Below are 18,707 nucleotides of genomic sequence, written 5' to 3'. Positions count from 1 at the left end.
AAACAGAAAATACTTTCGATTTTTAAAATAACTTAATAATACCCATGATTGTACTTGCATGTTTTAGTAATATAAAAATTATTTTATCTTTTAGTTGACATTACTTCGAAAATGATAACAGAGGTGGCGGTACTATCGTTCGCATCGCGCTTGTGAAACGCGTTCGTCGATCAACATATAATTCGGGGTATCCCTTTGAAGGTATCGCTTCTCGGCCTGTTGGCTAAGATCAAAGTGTAGTATCTGTTCTTATCAGCTTAATATCTGATAGTTCCCGCAATGCGGGACCAGTATATTAAACTGATTTTTGGAATGTGACGGGATGTTCGGGGCTTGCTCCACTCCTGTCGCGGGTTGGCCCGGCATTGCAGTGCCGCCGGGATCGGCCCATTTTAAGCTTTCATGAGGGGTTGCCGGTTACTGGCAGACAGTTGCCGCTTCAGTGGCGACAGTTTGATGTCTATGAATCTATCCTCGGTGCATGGGCACAGCGGGTAGCATTTGCGGCGCGGTCTGATGCCCGCGCGCGCGCCGCGCGCAATTTGACGCGCGGTTTGCGGAACATGGTCATTCTCTCAGCCGATCTTAAATAATTAAGTCTGGAGTGAATTGAGACGATACATGTAAAATGGGCGTTTCTGGAACAGTAACAGTTTATCTGTAATCACAAAATCACCCTTTTCATTTTCACACTAGAGTATTTCATAGCCACTGGTACGTAGCGTAAGACTGATCACCTTACATTCATGTTAAAAAAATTGATAAAAAAAAGACACGCTGCGATTGGTGTACCAATCTAGTGCTCTATGCACCTTGAGGTGCGTAAAGGGAATGATTATGATGCTTACACAAAATTAAATAAATCACTCGCACTGATTCGCCTTATTAGGGCATTTTCAAAAGAATGTTTTTTTCAAATTAATTTAAAAACATTCATTTGACAGTGTTTGAATGGCTGACTCAAATTGACTGAAGAACGCAGTCTAAGTTGAGGCCATTGCAGTACTCGCACAGATGATGTGAAGCTTGTTTACAGAGTATTACTTTTCTGTATGTATTTTGGGATTTATTTATTTATTCATACATTTCCTATTTTACAAAATGGCACAATAAACCCTGACCAATTTTGCTTGTACTAGAAGTAGGCTCAGTATATGAAGGGTCAGCTAGCCAGAAATATTAGTATGACTAATGTTGCAATCAGTTCCTATATGGGCAAATGCCTGTTCTAAGAAACCGATTTATTGCGGCAAGGTTATTGAATATGTTTCCCATAAATAAAATAATATTGAAGAAATTCAAAATCAGTTGCACATTAAAGAAAAAAAATATATGTACAGTTTACTTTTAAAAAAAATATATACATGTGTATAAAATAATAGATTTGTAAATGATTCAACGGAATATAATATTTAGATTACTATCGTCAGTAAATTTTCTGATTCCTTACTTCCAATGTCTCTCAACCAAATCGTAATTCTCTTTTTTAATAAATACTATTGGTTTATCAGATTTCCAAACACCCGGAATCAGGTTATATCGTTTAGGTCCGATCTATAGAAATGATTTTTGGAATATCGCTGTACGTGCTATTGGAATCACCAAATAGTTTCTTACTGTACTCGCGATTGAGTGCGCGTGACTCACAATTACCTGGAGTGCTCCTATTTAGTGAATGTCAAGTAGGACTTTTTTATGTAGATTTGTCTCAAGTCAAGGACGTCTAAAGATTTGAAAAGGCCTTCACTCGGACGATTGAACGGTTTTTGCAATATTATTCTTGATATTGATTCATGTACCTTAACCAATGGATCAAGAATAGTCTCGGCAGCTCCTCCCCAGCAAATACAACCGTCTATTTATTGTACAGCGCCCTTGAGGCGATTTTCAGAAAAATGGCGCTACATAAATTATCCACAGTAATAATCGTGATCAAGATGATATGTAAATTTAATTTTTCAAATTATGTAGTTCTGTCTTGTAAAATAATGTTAGTTTTTTTAATCATTTTGAATAAATCTCGTTTTTACAAAGTAACAATTTCACAAGAATCTTTAAATAAAAAAAAGGACTGAATAAATGCTTACTTAGTAGGGACTATAAGGTTATAGTAAATGATAACTTTTAATTGTATTGTAATATACGTGAACGTGTGGAACAGATGATCGAGGCTACGTGTATTTTATTAGTACGCCAATTCACAATCAGTAGCTCAATCACAAATAACTATAGACGTGATAACAATTTCTCACCATGGTTGTTTATCGTATTCGCGATCACTTATTTAATGTCAAAATATTTACGTTTCGCGACGTACAATCCTGCTGCGCAATCACATATTTGAATTTCATCGGTGTAAATATGGAAAATATTCCAAAACTGCTATTTTTATTCGTTTATTTATTATTTATCATGCTATTTATTGCATTTAGCCGGCGGTTGGCAAGCCAAATGTCAAGAAAAGCAGTCGCCGTAGTAATTGTAATTTATTTTTCACTCTTTTGAATTAGATACTTACTTACTATTTTGCAAATGCAATATATTGTATTTATTCTTTATAGTAAACGCCGATTTTTTACCAGTGAACTGTATTTATTTACGAGGAAAACAAAAAACAAACCGACACGAGCGTTGACTTAGAGATTACGTTGACTTATGGCTGCGTTTATTAAATCAAATGCTTAGCATGATTTTAAGCACGTCGATGGCTATTTGTGATTGAGCTACTGTTGCGGATAATGGTACAAAGATAAGGAAAATGCTTGAAGCCATATTTTTATTTTTAAAGTAAGTTTTCTTGAGAATTAGATTTTTCCGTTTTCCAAAAAATAAAGTTCTCAAATAAAAAAAACAGTAATACTTAATTTGCAATTTATTACAGCTTCGAATCATGACCGATGCGACTGAGTGGGTACAGTCATGGCTGATGGCTGATAGACTGAGGTCATGTCATGGATTATAAGATTTTAGCACCTGTATCTGTAGGATTTTGCAGGTTGTTGCGAGGTAGATATTTAATGCGTGTATTTATTGCAGAATAAATAATGAATTGAATTATGTCGCACGAGTGTTACGGCGATGAGGAGATAAACTGACTGCACTTGAAGTACATGCTGGAACTGATTTGCTGCATGATTGGGTTGACGTGCTTGGGCTGACTGTTTAGGCTGACGGGGCATTACCACGCCCTGTGGTCTCTTTATAGGCCACGTTCCTTTGTTCTTCATGTCTCCATGAAGTGAATGTACTGCAGGAAGTGTGTGATCTTAGGTAGACATGTGCAATAAGGTTAGTCTTACATAATATAATGCATTGTATTCAATATAAAATGATGACTTGTTTCATCGGTCAATGAACTATTTTTTAAAATATTTTATTTTATTTATTCGTTCATACATATTACAAACAAATACACTAATAACGTATCCCAAACTCAATGAGGCCAAGGGCCCTGTGTTGAGCTGGGATACAATATAATGGAAAGTGGAAGCACGTACATAATTAAATAATAGCAAAATGAATTATTATTATATAAACTTACATATATTTCAAAGGGCATCTGGATAACACGCTTAATAGTTTGTAAATCTATGCAATATCTCGCAGCAGTCTTCTGCAATGGTCTCTTCCCTTAGACAAAATCCAGACTTGTACACTCCTATAAAAAGTCGTTCGTTTTGGAGAACTTAATATGTTCATCCAGGACATTGAGCACTCTTGGGTCCACAAAAGATAAATTCCTCTGAGCAAACTATGAACCCCACATATACCATGGCCTCAATTATGAACGCTATCTTCATGTGTATATATCGAGACGGTATACTAAACTTCTGGAATATCTGTATCTTCCTCGGTATGTTCTGCCTACTTGCCATATTGACATCATATGATCGAAATGAACCAACGAATGACCGCAAAAATTAGTCCGCGTTCCTTACTTCATTAACATTTAAAATACTTATCATTTATATTTTAAATAGGCTTCTGTGGTAGAAAGTGTCCACTTCAAAGCGATTATAAACTCCAATAAATCCCAATTCAAACAAAAAATGCTCGCTTGAACATGATTTTTAAAAGACTTTTGACACTTGCCAAGACGATATGCCTTATATCGTCTGTACTTATCTACCGAGCGACTAAAAAGTTGGCTTCTTTAACGTCTCGATGTGTTCACTCCGGAAGATAGTAAAACAGACGGAAAAATTTAATAACTTTTAATGCGTAGGTAAACGTATCGAGGGGTTCTAGACCCGTCGGTATAAACCGATGCACTTACATCAAAACTTGATGGTGGGGGGATCGGTAGTGTATCTTAGTAGTCGGTCGGGTGACTTTTATCTTCAACTATGACATCATACTGAAGCTGTTTCATTTCAGTGCGTAGATATGTGTACCGTGACGTACGCTTCCCCTTGTTTCATAACGATGTACCTACCCAAAACTTGATGGTGGGTAGTGTATCTTCGTAATCACTAGAGAGAATCACCCTTCAACCATGCCATCAAGGTGAAGGTATGACAAGGAGGCCCATATACCATATATTGTTATCTGTACCCTGTATCTTACCTCTAGCCAGCAAGTGGTTCGCTGAATTAAAAAAAAAAATGTTCAATGAATAACCACAATGTTAGCGCTTCAAATATAAAATTTTACTCTAGTCAATGTGAGAGAAGCTAATAAATGAATTTTGAAATTACTCCGCGTGTAATTTTTTTTTAAAAAAATCAATAAACTTCGCCGCATCTATTTTTTACCGTGGGCAAGAAAACATGTTTTGCGTCCAATTTCTCGAAGAACAGAACTTCCTCATTACGAAAACTAAAAACGAAGAAAATGTAGCAACGACACAACAAGGACATTGAAATAAGGGTACTCAATATTTATTTATTTATTTATTAAGGAAATCATAGAGTCTTTATATAAATACAAGGTACAAAAAAACAATAAAAAAATTAAGACCAATTACAGATTTCACACTAATTTATTATAAATGCAGGAGAGGGGAAAAAGTAATTAAATTCTAAAAAAGTACAAATATGAATATTAAAAAAAAGTACATAAAAGAGAGAAGACATTGTATAGCTCCAACTCTACTTTCCTCCCTCTCTCTGCTTCCATTAACATTTATATTTCTTTGTAAAAATTCACAACCAACAATAATTACTGACAAAACATTTGGTAATTAAACATAATGTGTTTACTATATCATGGCACATGAGTAATCTCATAATTATCATAAATTTCAACAATATAACAAGCGAAGTAAAGTTGAATTTGTTCGAAAAATATGCGTTTCCGTACAATATATAAACAATACTTGATTTCGACAGTTTAATAAATAAATAAGTAATTTGGTTGAAAACACATTTCCTAAAAAAAAAATGTGTTGGCCGTACATATTACTACTCGGTTATAGTGTACAATCTACTTCCATTACCCATAAGGACAATTAGTAAGTTCTCACAATATAAAACTGCTATTAAGAAATGGATAGTGGAAGTGGGTTGCGCACGGATCGATGAGTGAATCAAGCCAAATAGGTAAAATGTGTGTACTGTTTATGAAATTTGTTCTATTGGTCTATATAAATTGGTTATGTTTTTTATGATTATTTTAGTTTTTCGTTGTTTATTATGTTAATGATAATTAGGTTAATTGGAATAATTACGTTTTATTTATTGTTATTATTATGTTAACTTTGTTAAATAGCTAATCTTAGGCATGTTTCACATTTTGTAAAATGTTTCCCTCGGCACGGGACACCAGTGAGGGAATATTATTCTGGAAAAAAAATACAAAGTATAAATAAATCAATAAATACCGTTATACAAAATGCTAATATCCCTTAGTTAAAGCAGTTTATTAATTAAAGAAAAAAATTGGGCAGTTTTAATAGAGAAATATAGTGCGCTGACTACCACCAATGTCAACAATATTCATTTTTAACAGTTCATCGAGTAAATAAAAAAATTTAAAAAGTTTGATTAAAATATGGACAGTAGAGAAATATGATGCGAAATAAATGCCATACAAAATACTAACAATCGTTAGTTTTGTAATGATTTCACCGAAAGGGTTATTGATCATAATAAACTTCAGGATAATTTTGATGGAGAAAGACCGTGTTCTTGAGACCGACCGAGACCGACTTCTCATAAAACTATAACATAGTAATTTAATAATCGTTTAAATAAGTGCTCAATTACGGCCAAATTAAAATGTTTATTAATATAGAAATAATTTACGTAGCAATATATTGCGCTGGCTGTCTAGTCGAGTAAACGCAAATAAGTCGCATCAACTGAACTAGGCAAGTATAGGTACGAGTACATTGATGCAGTTTTAAATTTGCGAGAAGCATAGAATCGTGACAATAACATTTGTATTTAGAAACATAATTTTTGTAATGGCGATAAAAGTGGTGTATTTTGATTAAAAATGAAGCAAAGTGCTGAAAAGACATAACACAATAAAGAAACGTAATTATGTTATTTTGTGCAAATCCTGCTCGTGAGTGATAGAGATTGGCGGTGACGTCTCGTTTTTTCTTACAAAAATACGGCAATCACGTATCCATCAGAATTTGTAATTTTTAGTTCTCGCAGTTTCCCTACAGTTTTTATAAAGAAGTTTATTAATTGGTGTAAGGTGGTCATTGAAAAAAAAAACGTTTTTCGTCTCCAGGAAAGTCGATATCCTTTGTGGTAAGTCCTTTGTTTAATTTAATTTTAGTCTGCAGCTGATCCTTAACATTTCTCCGAGTGAATTTAACGATGATATTTTTGGGGCCAGTTGAGGGGTTCATCGGTTTAATCCGATGAATAAAATCGACGTCGTTAGGTTGAACTTCAACACTGACTGATTTACCTATATTGAATATAGTGGAGAGTAGGTCTTCTTTGTTTCTTTCTGGAACTCCGACGATTTCGATATTTGTAATCCTCCCCTCCTGCTCCCCCGCTGGTAGTTGCGTTCCAAAATAAATTATTTCTCTTTTAAATTATTTACCTCTTGCTCCATTTTGGGAATTTTTTCCTTGTGTAAAGTGATAATATTTTTCATCTCAGTTACTTCCTGGCTCAAGAAATTTAGCGACTTCTTAAATTCCCTCAGTTCTTCTTTTAGGATTTTTTTTATTTCGAACTTTTTATCTATTATATTTACAATTTCAGCTGATCGTGACATTTTGTAAGGGCAGATTTTTTTTAGTAATAGGTGTTGTTCGAGCGAGTGAACAAATGATAATAATATAGTTAATACTAAAAATAATTTTATTTTTTTATTTGATTTATTATGGTTCACAGACAATAAACAATACATGCGACATTGGTATAATAATCACCATTTGTTATGTTTAGACATTGTTCATCAATTATATGTAAACACAACATGCGCAAATAAGTAAAAAAAAGTTTATATCTTTATATATTTTTCTTAAAATTGACTAGCTTAATTAAATTCAATAGAAAATAAAAATATACAAACATAGAAATGACTGTAATTGTATATAACTTAATTTAAATTTATTTTAATAGAGAGGGAATTTTTTTTTGAGAAGGGAATATGGAAGTCTAGGCATTTACAGAGCTTTTGACCTGTCATTGGCTGGTTTAAGTGGCACACAGGTACACAGTGTGTAAAGTGGCCACTTAAACCAGCCAATGACAGGTCATAAGCTCTGTAAATGCCTAGACTTTCATATTCCCTACTCAAAAAAAATATCCCTCTCTGTTGAAATAAATTTAAATATGAACAACTCCCTAGGGAGGAAATCCAGCCAGTCTGCAAGCATTTGGACAAAATCAAACATTGTTGTATATAACTTACTTTAAATCAATACTATTACTTAATGGGATAAAGAAGAAAGAGGAAAGGAGGAGAAATTAAGGAAGAGAAAAGAGATGTTTCTTCAAACGTAATTTAACAGAGACATTGTAGTAACATCTTTGATAATGGATGGGAGATGATTCCACAGTCGAGCCGCATGGACACTACATGAGTAAGAGAAGAGAAGAATTGTGAATGGGTATTAAGAGAGAACTTTGAGAATTAGAGTGAAGAAGTAAACCATAAACTGATAAGCGTTAAAATTTTCACGGAGCTTCAGGACTATGAAGTTTAGTAAACAGAAATGAGAGGGAGTGATGGTCTCTCTGTTGTCTAATTTTTAGCCATTTCAGTTGCCTACGATAATCAGAAATGTAGTCACATTTCCTAAGACCAAAAATATACCTTATGCACGTATTCTGAAGTCGTTCAAGTTTATCGAGTTGCTCACCGCTCAAATCAGTCATGGAAACATCAGCGTAATCTAGAATGGGTAGTAGTAATGCCTGTACCAGAGTGCATTTAGTATTAATGGGCAAGACTTTTTGCAACCTTCTACACACTCACTAGTGTAGACTGAAAAATATTTTGCCGCTTAATTCATTAGTATGAGCTCTCCAGTATAAATGTTCATCTATTAGTACTCCTAGATTTTTTATAGATTTCCTGTAATGGATATTGGTACCATTGACATTATGAGGATTAAGAGAAGATACGTCTAACTTACTAAGCAATCTTTGACTACCTGCAAACATTATCACTCTGAGAGGAAGATTTATTCTTCGTCTAGGGTTCTGACTCTCCGTTCCTTCTGGACACGGGAGAAACGCATAGACGTCAATCTTTTTTCCTTAAAGAGGTTCTCCATTCTCCATCTCTGTTGCTGTATCCACCTGTATCAATTGGTTGGGTATTGGGTACTACACCGGCACGGTCGAGTTGACCTTCCGTATCACGCTGGGAGCTATTTGGTATCTCGTCTAAATATAGATTTTGCAGAATCATCGAATACATTTTGGCATTTTATCACCGGAATCTCTGAAAAACTAAATATATAAATAGGAATCTAATCTGAAGCCCGTGAAATTAATTCGATTTTTCATCATTCTTTCTTTGTGCATTTTCACAGAGTTAACAATTTAATATGGCTAGAAATGTCTAATAATAATTTTATTTATTTAAGATAATTTACATCTTTTTGACTGACACAAATGAACACATAAAATGCGCGTTTTAAAACAAACTTTTTTTTGTGCTTAGTTTTTTTTTATCTCGGATTCTTAATATTTTTTATATTTTTATATTTTTGACAGGAAGAATTGAAGAAATATGGATGTTCAAACATAGGCAAAATGGTTAATGTTACACAGTGTGTAAAGTGGCCACTTAAACCAGCCAATGACAGGTCATAAGCCATGTAAATGCCTAGAATTCTATATTCCCTTATTTAAGGTACTCTCGATCCCTGTTGTAATTTGTTAATCTTAATGACTCCCGAGGGGGTGAAATCCAGTCTTTTGTCTACGAACATTTGGAAAAACTTAAATATTGTAATGAAACTAGAAAAAAAAACACCGCCACTCTGCTACGAGTTTTTACCCTGTTTCATTTTTACTACAAGTGGGTATATTATATTATAATATTATGTGTATTACATTTTTTTACTTACATTTTACAATGAGAAAGTTCAGCCCGACGGGAAATTGGATTTGAAAAATGTATTCTTTCGCGCTGTAAAAATGAAAGCATTAAATTGTATGACCAAGTTTCTTAAAAACGTTTGAAAAAAAACTAACTACTTTGCATGACGTTAATAGTTGTTCCGAATCAACCAATGATAAGAATTGTGATAGATTTTTAGTTTACGGTAAATCAACTAACCAATTAGCAGAACTCATCGAGAAGAAGGGAAGAGAACTTGAGACGTAACACGCAAAGTAATTTCAAAAATACAAAACTTTTTTTATTTTTTTTTTATTTATTTACTTTAGTTAGTTAATATTACATTGTATATTAACTAATATATTTACAATTATAACAAATACTTATTAAATATTTCTTATATAACTACATTATTACAATAAACATAACTTTTTTTTTTTAAATCCGTAAGTTTTCTTTCATTCTTCATACTTTCAGGCATCTCATCATACAGTTTTAACCCTTTATACAATAATCTATTTTGTGTTTAAATAATCAAGGCGTTGATAATACATTACATGAAATTATTTAAAAAAAATTAGCTTAATAAAATAAATAAAACGGGCTATGTATAGCGTGTGAGCTCGCCAATATATGACAGTAAAAATTTTATTGTCTTTGAATTTCCTAGAGTTTTAACCATCGAAAAAAAAGAAGATTGCAAATAAAATCAACGGACAATGGAAATTTGAAGTGTATTATTTTAATAGATTGTTTAAGACAGAAAAATACATAGAGAAATAGGCATTTTTATTTTTTGTAATAAAAACAGTCTAGTAAATTCGAATAAATAAAAATACGCTTTATATTAACAATATTAATTAAAATGCAATAATAACATTGAATACTTGAAAAATAAATATTACTGAGTGTTACAAACATAATTTAAAAAACGGATAGCGATTAAAAGTAAAAACTATCTTTAGTTTAATTCTTATAGCGATAAATACATAAACATTATAAAACAGGAGTTATACAAATACAAAAATAATATTGTAACTAGGCGGCTACCTACACGGTTAAATTTCGAAACACCACGCAATTTTTTATCTTGGCTACGCTATGTAAAATGAAAAAAAATATCTAAATTAATAATTTCATCACGTCATGAAGTCGCCCCTGGGTAGCGCCTGCTAACGTCAATCAACAAAAACATCCTCGTTTTAATACAATATTTCGGCTACGCCATAAATCTCTTTTTTTAAATAATTTCTCACGTCACAAAGTCGCCCCTGGGTAGCGCCTGCTAACGTCAATCAACAAAAACATCCTCGTTTTAATTACAATATTTCGGCTACGCCATGAATCTCTTTTTTTAAATAATTTCTCACGTCACAAAGTCGCCTCTGGGTAGCGCCTGCTAACGTCAATCAACAAAAACATCCTCGTTTTTATATCAGTATTTCGGCTACGCCATGAATTTCTTATAAAAAATGTCAAAACGTCACAAAGCCACTCTCTGAGTGTCGCTACTGACATCATTTACAAAAACATAATTATTTGTGCTTTTTTCAGGTACGCAACATTTTTTTTAAATACACCTACCTAACCGATAAAATACTATTAGTAATTAAACCAAGGTGTGCTTTAAAGTTCCGTATGGCCAAATAATATTATTTATTATTAGAATATTATTGACATGTAGTTCAAGCATTGCTGCATTCACGTTGCTTTACTTCTGAGAGCTCAACTGCTATGTTTTTCTATGGTTAATGTCATCTGTCATGTATTGGCGAGCTCACAGGCTATACTTACGCCAATAAAACTAATTTGTTTTCAACGAATGAGAATTTTTGAGAATGCATATACGAAAAAAAATTAAAATATGTTATTTTTTTGTGTACAAAAAAAATCTTTTTAAATGTTTAAAAATAATATTAGTTTTTTATTGATCCCAATCGAATTCTTCCCTGAAATTCCTTATAATTTCTACCCATTTATTTATTTATCATGGATTTTCAGTAACGATCAAATAATATTAACTGAAATTAATACATTTTTGAAAATCGCATTCCCACATACAATGCACCCCTGTTGGTTGGAAGATCAGAGTTCGAAATTTGCAAAAAGAATTCTATATTTCAAAATAAATTGTTTTAAGTTTTGGAATTCAATCATAAACAAATACCTAGGCACAACACGCACGATAAATACTAAAATTGATATGAAACTTTCGATTGTGTTCATTTAATCTAAATATATACGAGTATGTACTCAAATCTAGCAATAGCAAAGCATTGCAGGGTTCAGCTCGTGTAGTATAAAGGGGGAAACATGCCTATCACGAAGGCGCAGGCGGGCGAAGGAGCGTGGGAAGAAGTACCTAATAATATGTACCCACATAAACACGCAAGTATCTATATATACCGAGTGCATTAACTTGTACCTGTAGGTACACGTCCAGTACATGATGCAGCTTAAAAATAGTGAAGGTAGGTTAGTTAGATATTGATTTATCGACTTATCAATCGGCTTTTTGGATTCCATGTTATTATAACGAATTATGCTTTCATGGGATAGTATGTATCTAGCCCGAAGTAGGGGAGATGTAGTAAAGAGTAGCATTTTAAAATGAACTACAAAATAACGATCGTAGTTTTTTCTAGTAATTTGAAAAAATATTTTTTTTTATTTTTTTAAATTTCATAACAATTAAATGGTTTAACTAAACCCTTACGGGTTACATACATTTAACAAAATATTTTTACTATTAAAATGCACATTCTACTGTTCATGAACTTATTTTTAACATTTTTTGCAAAGGTTGTCCGAGTCTTTTGCTTAGTTTTGTCTGGCAGTTTATTGTATAATTTCAGTCCATGGTTTATTAGTCTCGACTGTCCTTGTCTCGTTTTAGAAGGTTGGATATGATTTTTCTGATATTCTTGTAATTATTTATTTGTTCAATCAAAATTATACTCATTTAAATATAAGTGAACTTATTAAGACTTTTTAGGCTGTGCCCGTGTCAAGCCATAATGAATAACAATATTATTAGTATTGTGTCCATGTTTACTACAATTTTTTTCAAGTTTTAGTTCTGCATCTACAATTACGAAAAAGAAGCATCACAATAGGGCCTTTTCACGTTTATAAAAAAAATTACGATGGTAACGGTAGTATTATTTTTTCCGTGTGACATCCACTGAGAAGCAATTAAATAGGGAATAGGAAAATACCGTTTTTATTTATTTATTTATTTAAATGTTTTTAATGTGATAAATGTCTATGAAATACTGTCCAGTTTAAAAAAAAAAATATGCTTATTATTAGTATCATAAATAATATTTTTAAATTTGTAATTTTGAATTCCCGCAAAAACGGTCGTTGCATTGGCCACGCCCCTAATACGTCACGATTCGTGTTTATTTGTTCCTGACATTCAAATTTGTATACTTGACGTCACAGCTGTCAAGGTCAAACATGTTGCGTTTTTCTAGCGCCGTATTGTTTTTTAAATATTTTTTTTCTTTTTTGAATGAAAACATTTCTCCACAATATCCAGATTCATTTTGAAAATTCAATTAATTATTTATTTTCATATATTTTTATTGGTAAACGTAGAATGTGATATATCCCTATTATTCAAAATCATGGTCTAAAAATGATCGAACATTGCCCTGCAAAATGGGTAGTAGATTAAAAGGACTAGGTAACTGTTTATGTCGCTTATTCTAAATTCAAAGCTGTATGTTGGGCACGCGCCCTTTTGCACTGCTTCACATGATTACACTGTTTATTATTACACTATTTCCCACCGAATAAAAGATAAGCTTCTAGTGGTAATATATCATAATAATATCAATGGCGACGTCGAATAAATTTTCTTCAACTTGACTTAAATTTACGTTATCGCCCCATACTTGTACGTAATGTGTTAGAAACGAACTCAACGGGCATGACGCGTGACGACGAAATGACGTGAGCCGTTTTGTATGTGCTCTTTACCCGAGTTGAGAGATGAAAAGACCATTAAAAAGCAAAGAAGTATGTGCTATTTTTCTCGGATCAAAGGCCCGTGGTTCGAATTCCACTCTACCCCAACTTGATTCCCATTTTCTAATATTAGCAATTTACAACTCGTCGAAAATGGCCTACAAAATTAATATTTGGGTAAATCATAAGAACTAAAATATTTCTTTTTAAAAAAATAATAAAAAAACCCAAAAATTATAAATGAAAACGAGTTTTTTATAGATTGAATCATTATCATTAGTACAAGTACTACTACCACACGCCATATCGCAAGCAGAAAGGATGGACGGCCACACACGTCTACCCTGACATAAATTCCTAGCTTCTTTCACATTCGCACATCTTGTAACACACGCTCCTTGGTTCTGTTCGCTTTTTCGCGATTGGTAAAAATACCATATTGTTTCATACAGGTATTAAGGTTTATAAAATAATAAACTAGAATTTAAATAGAATTCCATAAAAAATATCGATAAAAATAATGTAACTCAAACAATTTTGCCCATTTTTTTACTTAAAAAAAAAAAAATGTTGGTCTCGTGGTTTAGTAGTTATAGCGATTGACGTGAGATTACGCAGATATACGATTCGATTTAATTACTTTTAGACTGCAATGCAACATAGTCCTAGGACTAGCGTCTGAAATTAAACTAGTTTACACTTCACGCTGTGAGGAATCGAACCCAGGACCTCAAGCGCGGTAGACGACCGCACCAACCCCTTCGCTGCGAGGCGGACTTATCTGCATTCGATTTCCTTAAAAATAATCCATTTTCTCCACTAAATCAACATCATCACCATTCCAGCGTACCTTCATATTTTTGTTACATGAACGTAAGACAATCTGTCTTACGCCTCAGGTGCCAGTCTAGGACTATGAAATACACGGAAAAAACACAATTTTCTCTCTCCTCTATCTAGGGTTGTCAACGCTCCCAGAATTCCGGGATTCTCCAAGAAATATTAGCCTAATATTTTTTAATCTCCTGACTCCCGGAATGCAGCCAGTCTCCCGGAATCGATTGCTGTATGATGATTATTATTTGTTGCGAAACAACAGAAGTACACCTTTTTTTAAAATTGCGACGACGTGTTGAGGAGTGGACGAGGTGTGAAGAATACCTCGTCCCGGAGTAAGAAAACTTTGATAGCACTGTATTGTTGAAGAAGGAAGGTTGTGCAACTCCACTAACCTGCCGATGATGAGGCGCGACGTGTGATGGAACCTTGCTGGTGTAGCTGGCGGTCGTGAGACGCTGGCATATATTAAATAGAGCTGGTGGTCTAAATGGGCGCTGAAAAATTTGTTGAGCACTTCACTTGGTTGATGTTAGATGAGTACTGCCATTCAAATGTCGTTAACGGCATTCACACGTAGAATTATTGTGACGTGGAGTGCGCAAGGAAATGGGAAGGACGGTTAGGTAGATATGGATTTGGTTGGGAGTTGGTCCGAACAGTAGGAAAGGAATAAAAATAATAACTTTTATCAATCGCAAATGTCCCAGTTCAACGTAATTTCAGTAATATGTACGTTAAGATACTGCACAAATCGATCTGGAAAAGCAATGGTATAACCTTTCACCGGCTAGTAATGTTCTTATCTTAAAATCAATACTTATTAAAATATATATTTTGATGTCAAAAAACGTATTATTAATATGTTACAATTCGTGAGTTATTTCCTTTCTACGTCCTACTTAGTTAGTCGGGCGTAAAACGAAACGTCAAACAAAGGTGACGCGTATGCGGAAGGGAGCGACATGCTGAATAGAACTTACAGTAGACCGATGTAAGCAATCCGCGCTTTTTACTGAACTACTTGTTTTGCTTGTCAACGTCGACGTGACGATACCCCTGGTCAATCCCCGTCCTTTGGGGACGACTTTTCAGCTCGGATTTGTCCGGAGTGTTATCGCCATATATTATATCTCTATGTTCGGATTCTAAAGAGTAAAATTTTGAAAACGTACTAGTTGTGTCGTCGTTTTGCACGTAATAATGTTCAAAACTACGTCTTGTTTTTTTACATCACCTCCCGGGTTTTCGTTCGTTTGAGTTGGCAACCCTATCTCTGCCCTGCCCCGTGTGTGTATAATCTCCGCCCCATGTGAGCGGAAAAATAATCTGTCTGGCTTAACACAATATCGTGTATCGGACATAATTTAATAACACGGTGTAAACATGTAAACACGTATTATAAATGCAGGCACAAGCGAGTAGGTCACTCGAGTACTTGTATTAAATAATATAGGTGGCGCCATGCTAAGGTTATCTCTCAAATTCTGGATACTTACCTACGGTACATATTTATCCCTTGTAAGTTGTGAGTTATGGGAATTCTTCTAATACCTTCAGGCCCATTTCATACATATCGGTCCATATCCACATGATACTGTATAATTAGGATGGGTTGATAAAATTTATTTGTTCACTTTTTTTATTTATATATTTAACTTTTTGTGCATAATATAAATTGAACAATTGGCAGGCTGATTGCCTAGTAGTGCCAATTTCTTCCAACCAACCAATAAAATAACAAACAAACAAACCATCACCCCGTGGGTAGGCAGAGAGGATAGAACGCCATAACACTCTATCTTGGCATACAAACCTCGCATACAGACCTTCCTCTACATTATGTAGAAAAACAATAATAAACATATACAAAAATAAAAATAGCAATATTAGTATACTTACGATATTATTATTTTTTTCAAAGAAATATTTGCTTGATTTACCCAAATTTTTCATTTTGAGGGCCATTTTCAACGAGTTGCAAATAACTCACTATTAGAAAATGGGAATCAAGTTACGGTAGAGTGGGATTCAAACCACGGGCCTTTGATCCGTGAGCCACAGGACCACAACCCGGCTCAAATATTATAATATAATACTTCTGGCGTCCCTCAAGGGAGCATACTTGGACCTACTTTGTTCCTTATCTACGAGGCATATCCAGAAAGTAAGAGTACTCAATTTTTGTATTAAAAAAAAACCTATTTAATAAAAAATTACAGTACATTGTTTGTGTATAATATTACTTATTTTTCCACGTAGTCGCCTATTCGCTTTATGCAGGTTGTAAGTCGTGGCACAAGCTTTTTGATGTCCTTCTCATAGAACTCTCCCGCCATCTCCTTCGTCCACTTCAAGACCTCACCTCCTCATCGGTTAGAATTTTTTTTCCACCCGTCTGAGTAGGAAGGTGAAAAGATGAAAATCGCACTAAAGAAGGCTACTAAAGAGGGTCGCCGGTGCTCGTTGTGTTAAGGAGACCCCCCCTACTAATCAGTGTTGCGAACTTTTGGAAAAAAATTATCTCAGCACGAGAGCCAAACAGTAGGTACTCTTACTTTCTGGATATGCCTCGTATATAAATGATCTTTGTAATTTATCAGTAAAAAGTGCTATAATTAGTTTTGCTAACAATACTGTGCAGGAGACAGAAGTCTCGAGGAAGTTCGTGGGATAGTTTTAAAAAAAGGTGAAAACGAATTTACCATGGTAAAAAAATGGCTAGACTCAAATAATTATCTTACACTAAATTATTCTAAAACAAAATACATGACATTTAAAATTAATAATAAAACTGTATGTAAACTGAACCTATCAGCCAAAAGACTATATCTTTTTAGTTCAATGTGCAATTTGTGCGTGGTATTACAGGTAGCAGAAAGACTATTCAATAGTCATTTGGCCACTGGTTTTGTCGATCTTCCCATAATAGTGATCATGCACAGTGGCGGTTTTAGATTTGTGTTTTATTATGTTTTATTTTTATTTGAGATTATGATTTAATTATGTTTGAAAAGGCATGTTTTAAAATTATATAAAATGTCTCCCTCGGCACGGGAAACCCCAGTGAGGTCACATTATTTTTATTATTAATTATAGTTTGTAAGCAAAAAATATGAATAAATAAATAAATATATATATATCTGTACCTCAGAAGCAGACGGATGCAAATCCAAACATCAAATGTTCAACACAAGCCTAAAGAATCTACTTTCTCTAAGTGATTTCTAATAATTTATTTGGATATTCAGTATCTTAATACATTGGTTCATTCATTATAAGACTTACATTTCTTAAAAATCAATTGATATGATCATAAACTGGATACGAAAATCAAAATGTCATTTCATCAAATTCCAGATTTGCATCCGCCTGCCTTTGAGGTACAGACATATTCATGCAAACCAAATTTAGTGTTCTACTAATATTTTTTTTCTATTAAAATAGCACTGTTGATGCTTAATAATAAATTACTCTCGAGTTTAAAGAACCTGTTTAAAGTTTATTTTTGGATTGACTAAGTTTATTTTTCTTATTAATATTATTTTTACTATTACTAAGTAAATGGTTGCATAATAGACCGTTGAAGTTTTCAAAGACAACTCCCAGCTGGCTCTGGCCAAGCGTGCGACTTTGTGGTAAGCCACCTTTCCTAGTATGGGAAGTATTAGACAAATTTCTTCCAAAAGTTGAGATGACGATTTCCAAAGTGATCATGATCATATGTTGCCTGACTGCTCCTCCAATCGGCATAACCAGAGGCAGGTTGGTTTCGGAAGCCAGTAGGTAATAAAATAGTATGTGCTGACGCTGTCGAGGGTATCCACAAGGAACACAAAGTTATTGATTAGTTTAATGATCAAGTGACAGAATGGAGAAGGATTAATAGAGAGAAGAGATAAAAAGTTTTTTTTACAAACACATTTTATTGATAACAGCAAAAAATAATTATTACGTATAACAAAAAAACAGTAAATAAATGTGAATTATAATTTTTATAATAAGGTGGTAACAATATTTGGACAATGAAAACAAAGTAAAAACAAACTTGATAATATGTTCATATGATTCAGTATTTCACATTTTAATGTTGTACAGCCCAGAGGTCTTTCACAATAAAGAGTTTCTCACAGAATACATAAAAAGGTTTACAAACAATAATATGTTGCAGTTATGCCTCCTACACAAGTAAAGGTTATGAAGTAAATAAATAATCAATTAAAAAGATAATAAAGATATGTTGAAAATATACAAAAGAGTTAATCAAGTATCCAATTAAAATATTTACAGAGAATAAATAAATAATAATGAGAGTGAATATATGTAAAAATCAGACTCCCATTTAGAATAAAGGCAAAGGTCACAGAACTCAGTTCTACATAAGGCGGTAAAAAAATATTATGAAA

General features: G+C 33.4%; 1 protein-coding gene and 1 non-coding gene across 2 annotated transcripts in view; one reads left to right on the top strand and one right to left on the bottom strand.

Annotated features, from left to right (window-relative positions):
- The first annotated feature begins 203 nt into the window (after positions 1-203).
- LOC148274975 (U2 spliceosomal RNA) lies at positions 204-396 on the top strand. The gene has a single exon (XR_015824143.1). It is a non-coding gene; the product is annotated as a U2 spliceosomal RNA (small nuclear RNA).
- A 5,156-nt stretch (positions 397-5,552) lies between these two features.
- The window catches only part of LOC148274974 (protein-lysine N-methyltransferase EEF2KMT), a 42,680-nt gene continuing 29,525 nt past the window's right edge, over positions 5,553-18,707 (bottom strand). The window contains exon 6 of the mRNA XM_088236352.1: positions 5,553-5,781. Within this exon, the coding sequence (XP_088092478.1) occupies positions 5,777-5,781 (5 nt within the window). The 3' untranslated portion in view covers positions 5,553-5,776. The remainder of the gene's footprint in view (positions 5,782-18,707) is intronic.

Source organism: Micrasema longulum, unplaced genomic scaffold, assembly GCF_059751315.1.
Source record: "Micrasema longulum isolate JH-2025_06_02 unplaced genomic scaffold, ASM5975131v1 h1tg001538l, whole genome shotgun sequence".
NCBI classification, from domain to species: domain Eukaryota; kingdom Metazoa; phylum Arthropoda; class Insecta; order Trichoptera; family Brachycentridae; genus Micrasema; species Micrasema longulum.
Note: the sequence above shows the minus strand (reverse complement) of the source record. Positions and strands in the feature narration are given on the sequence as shown.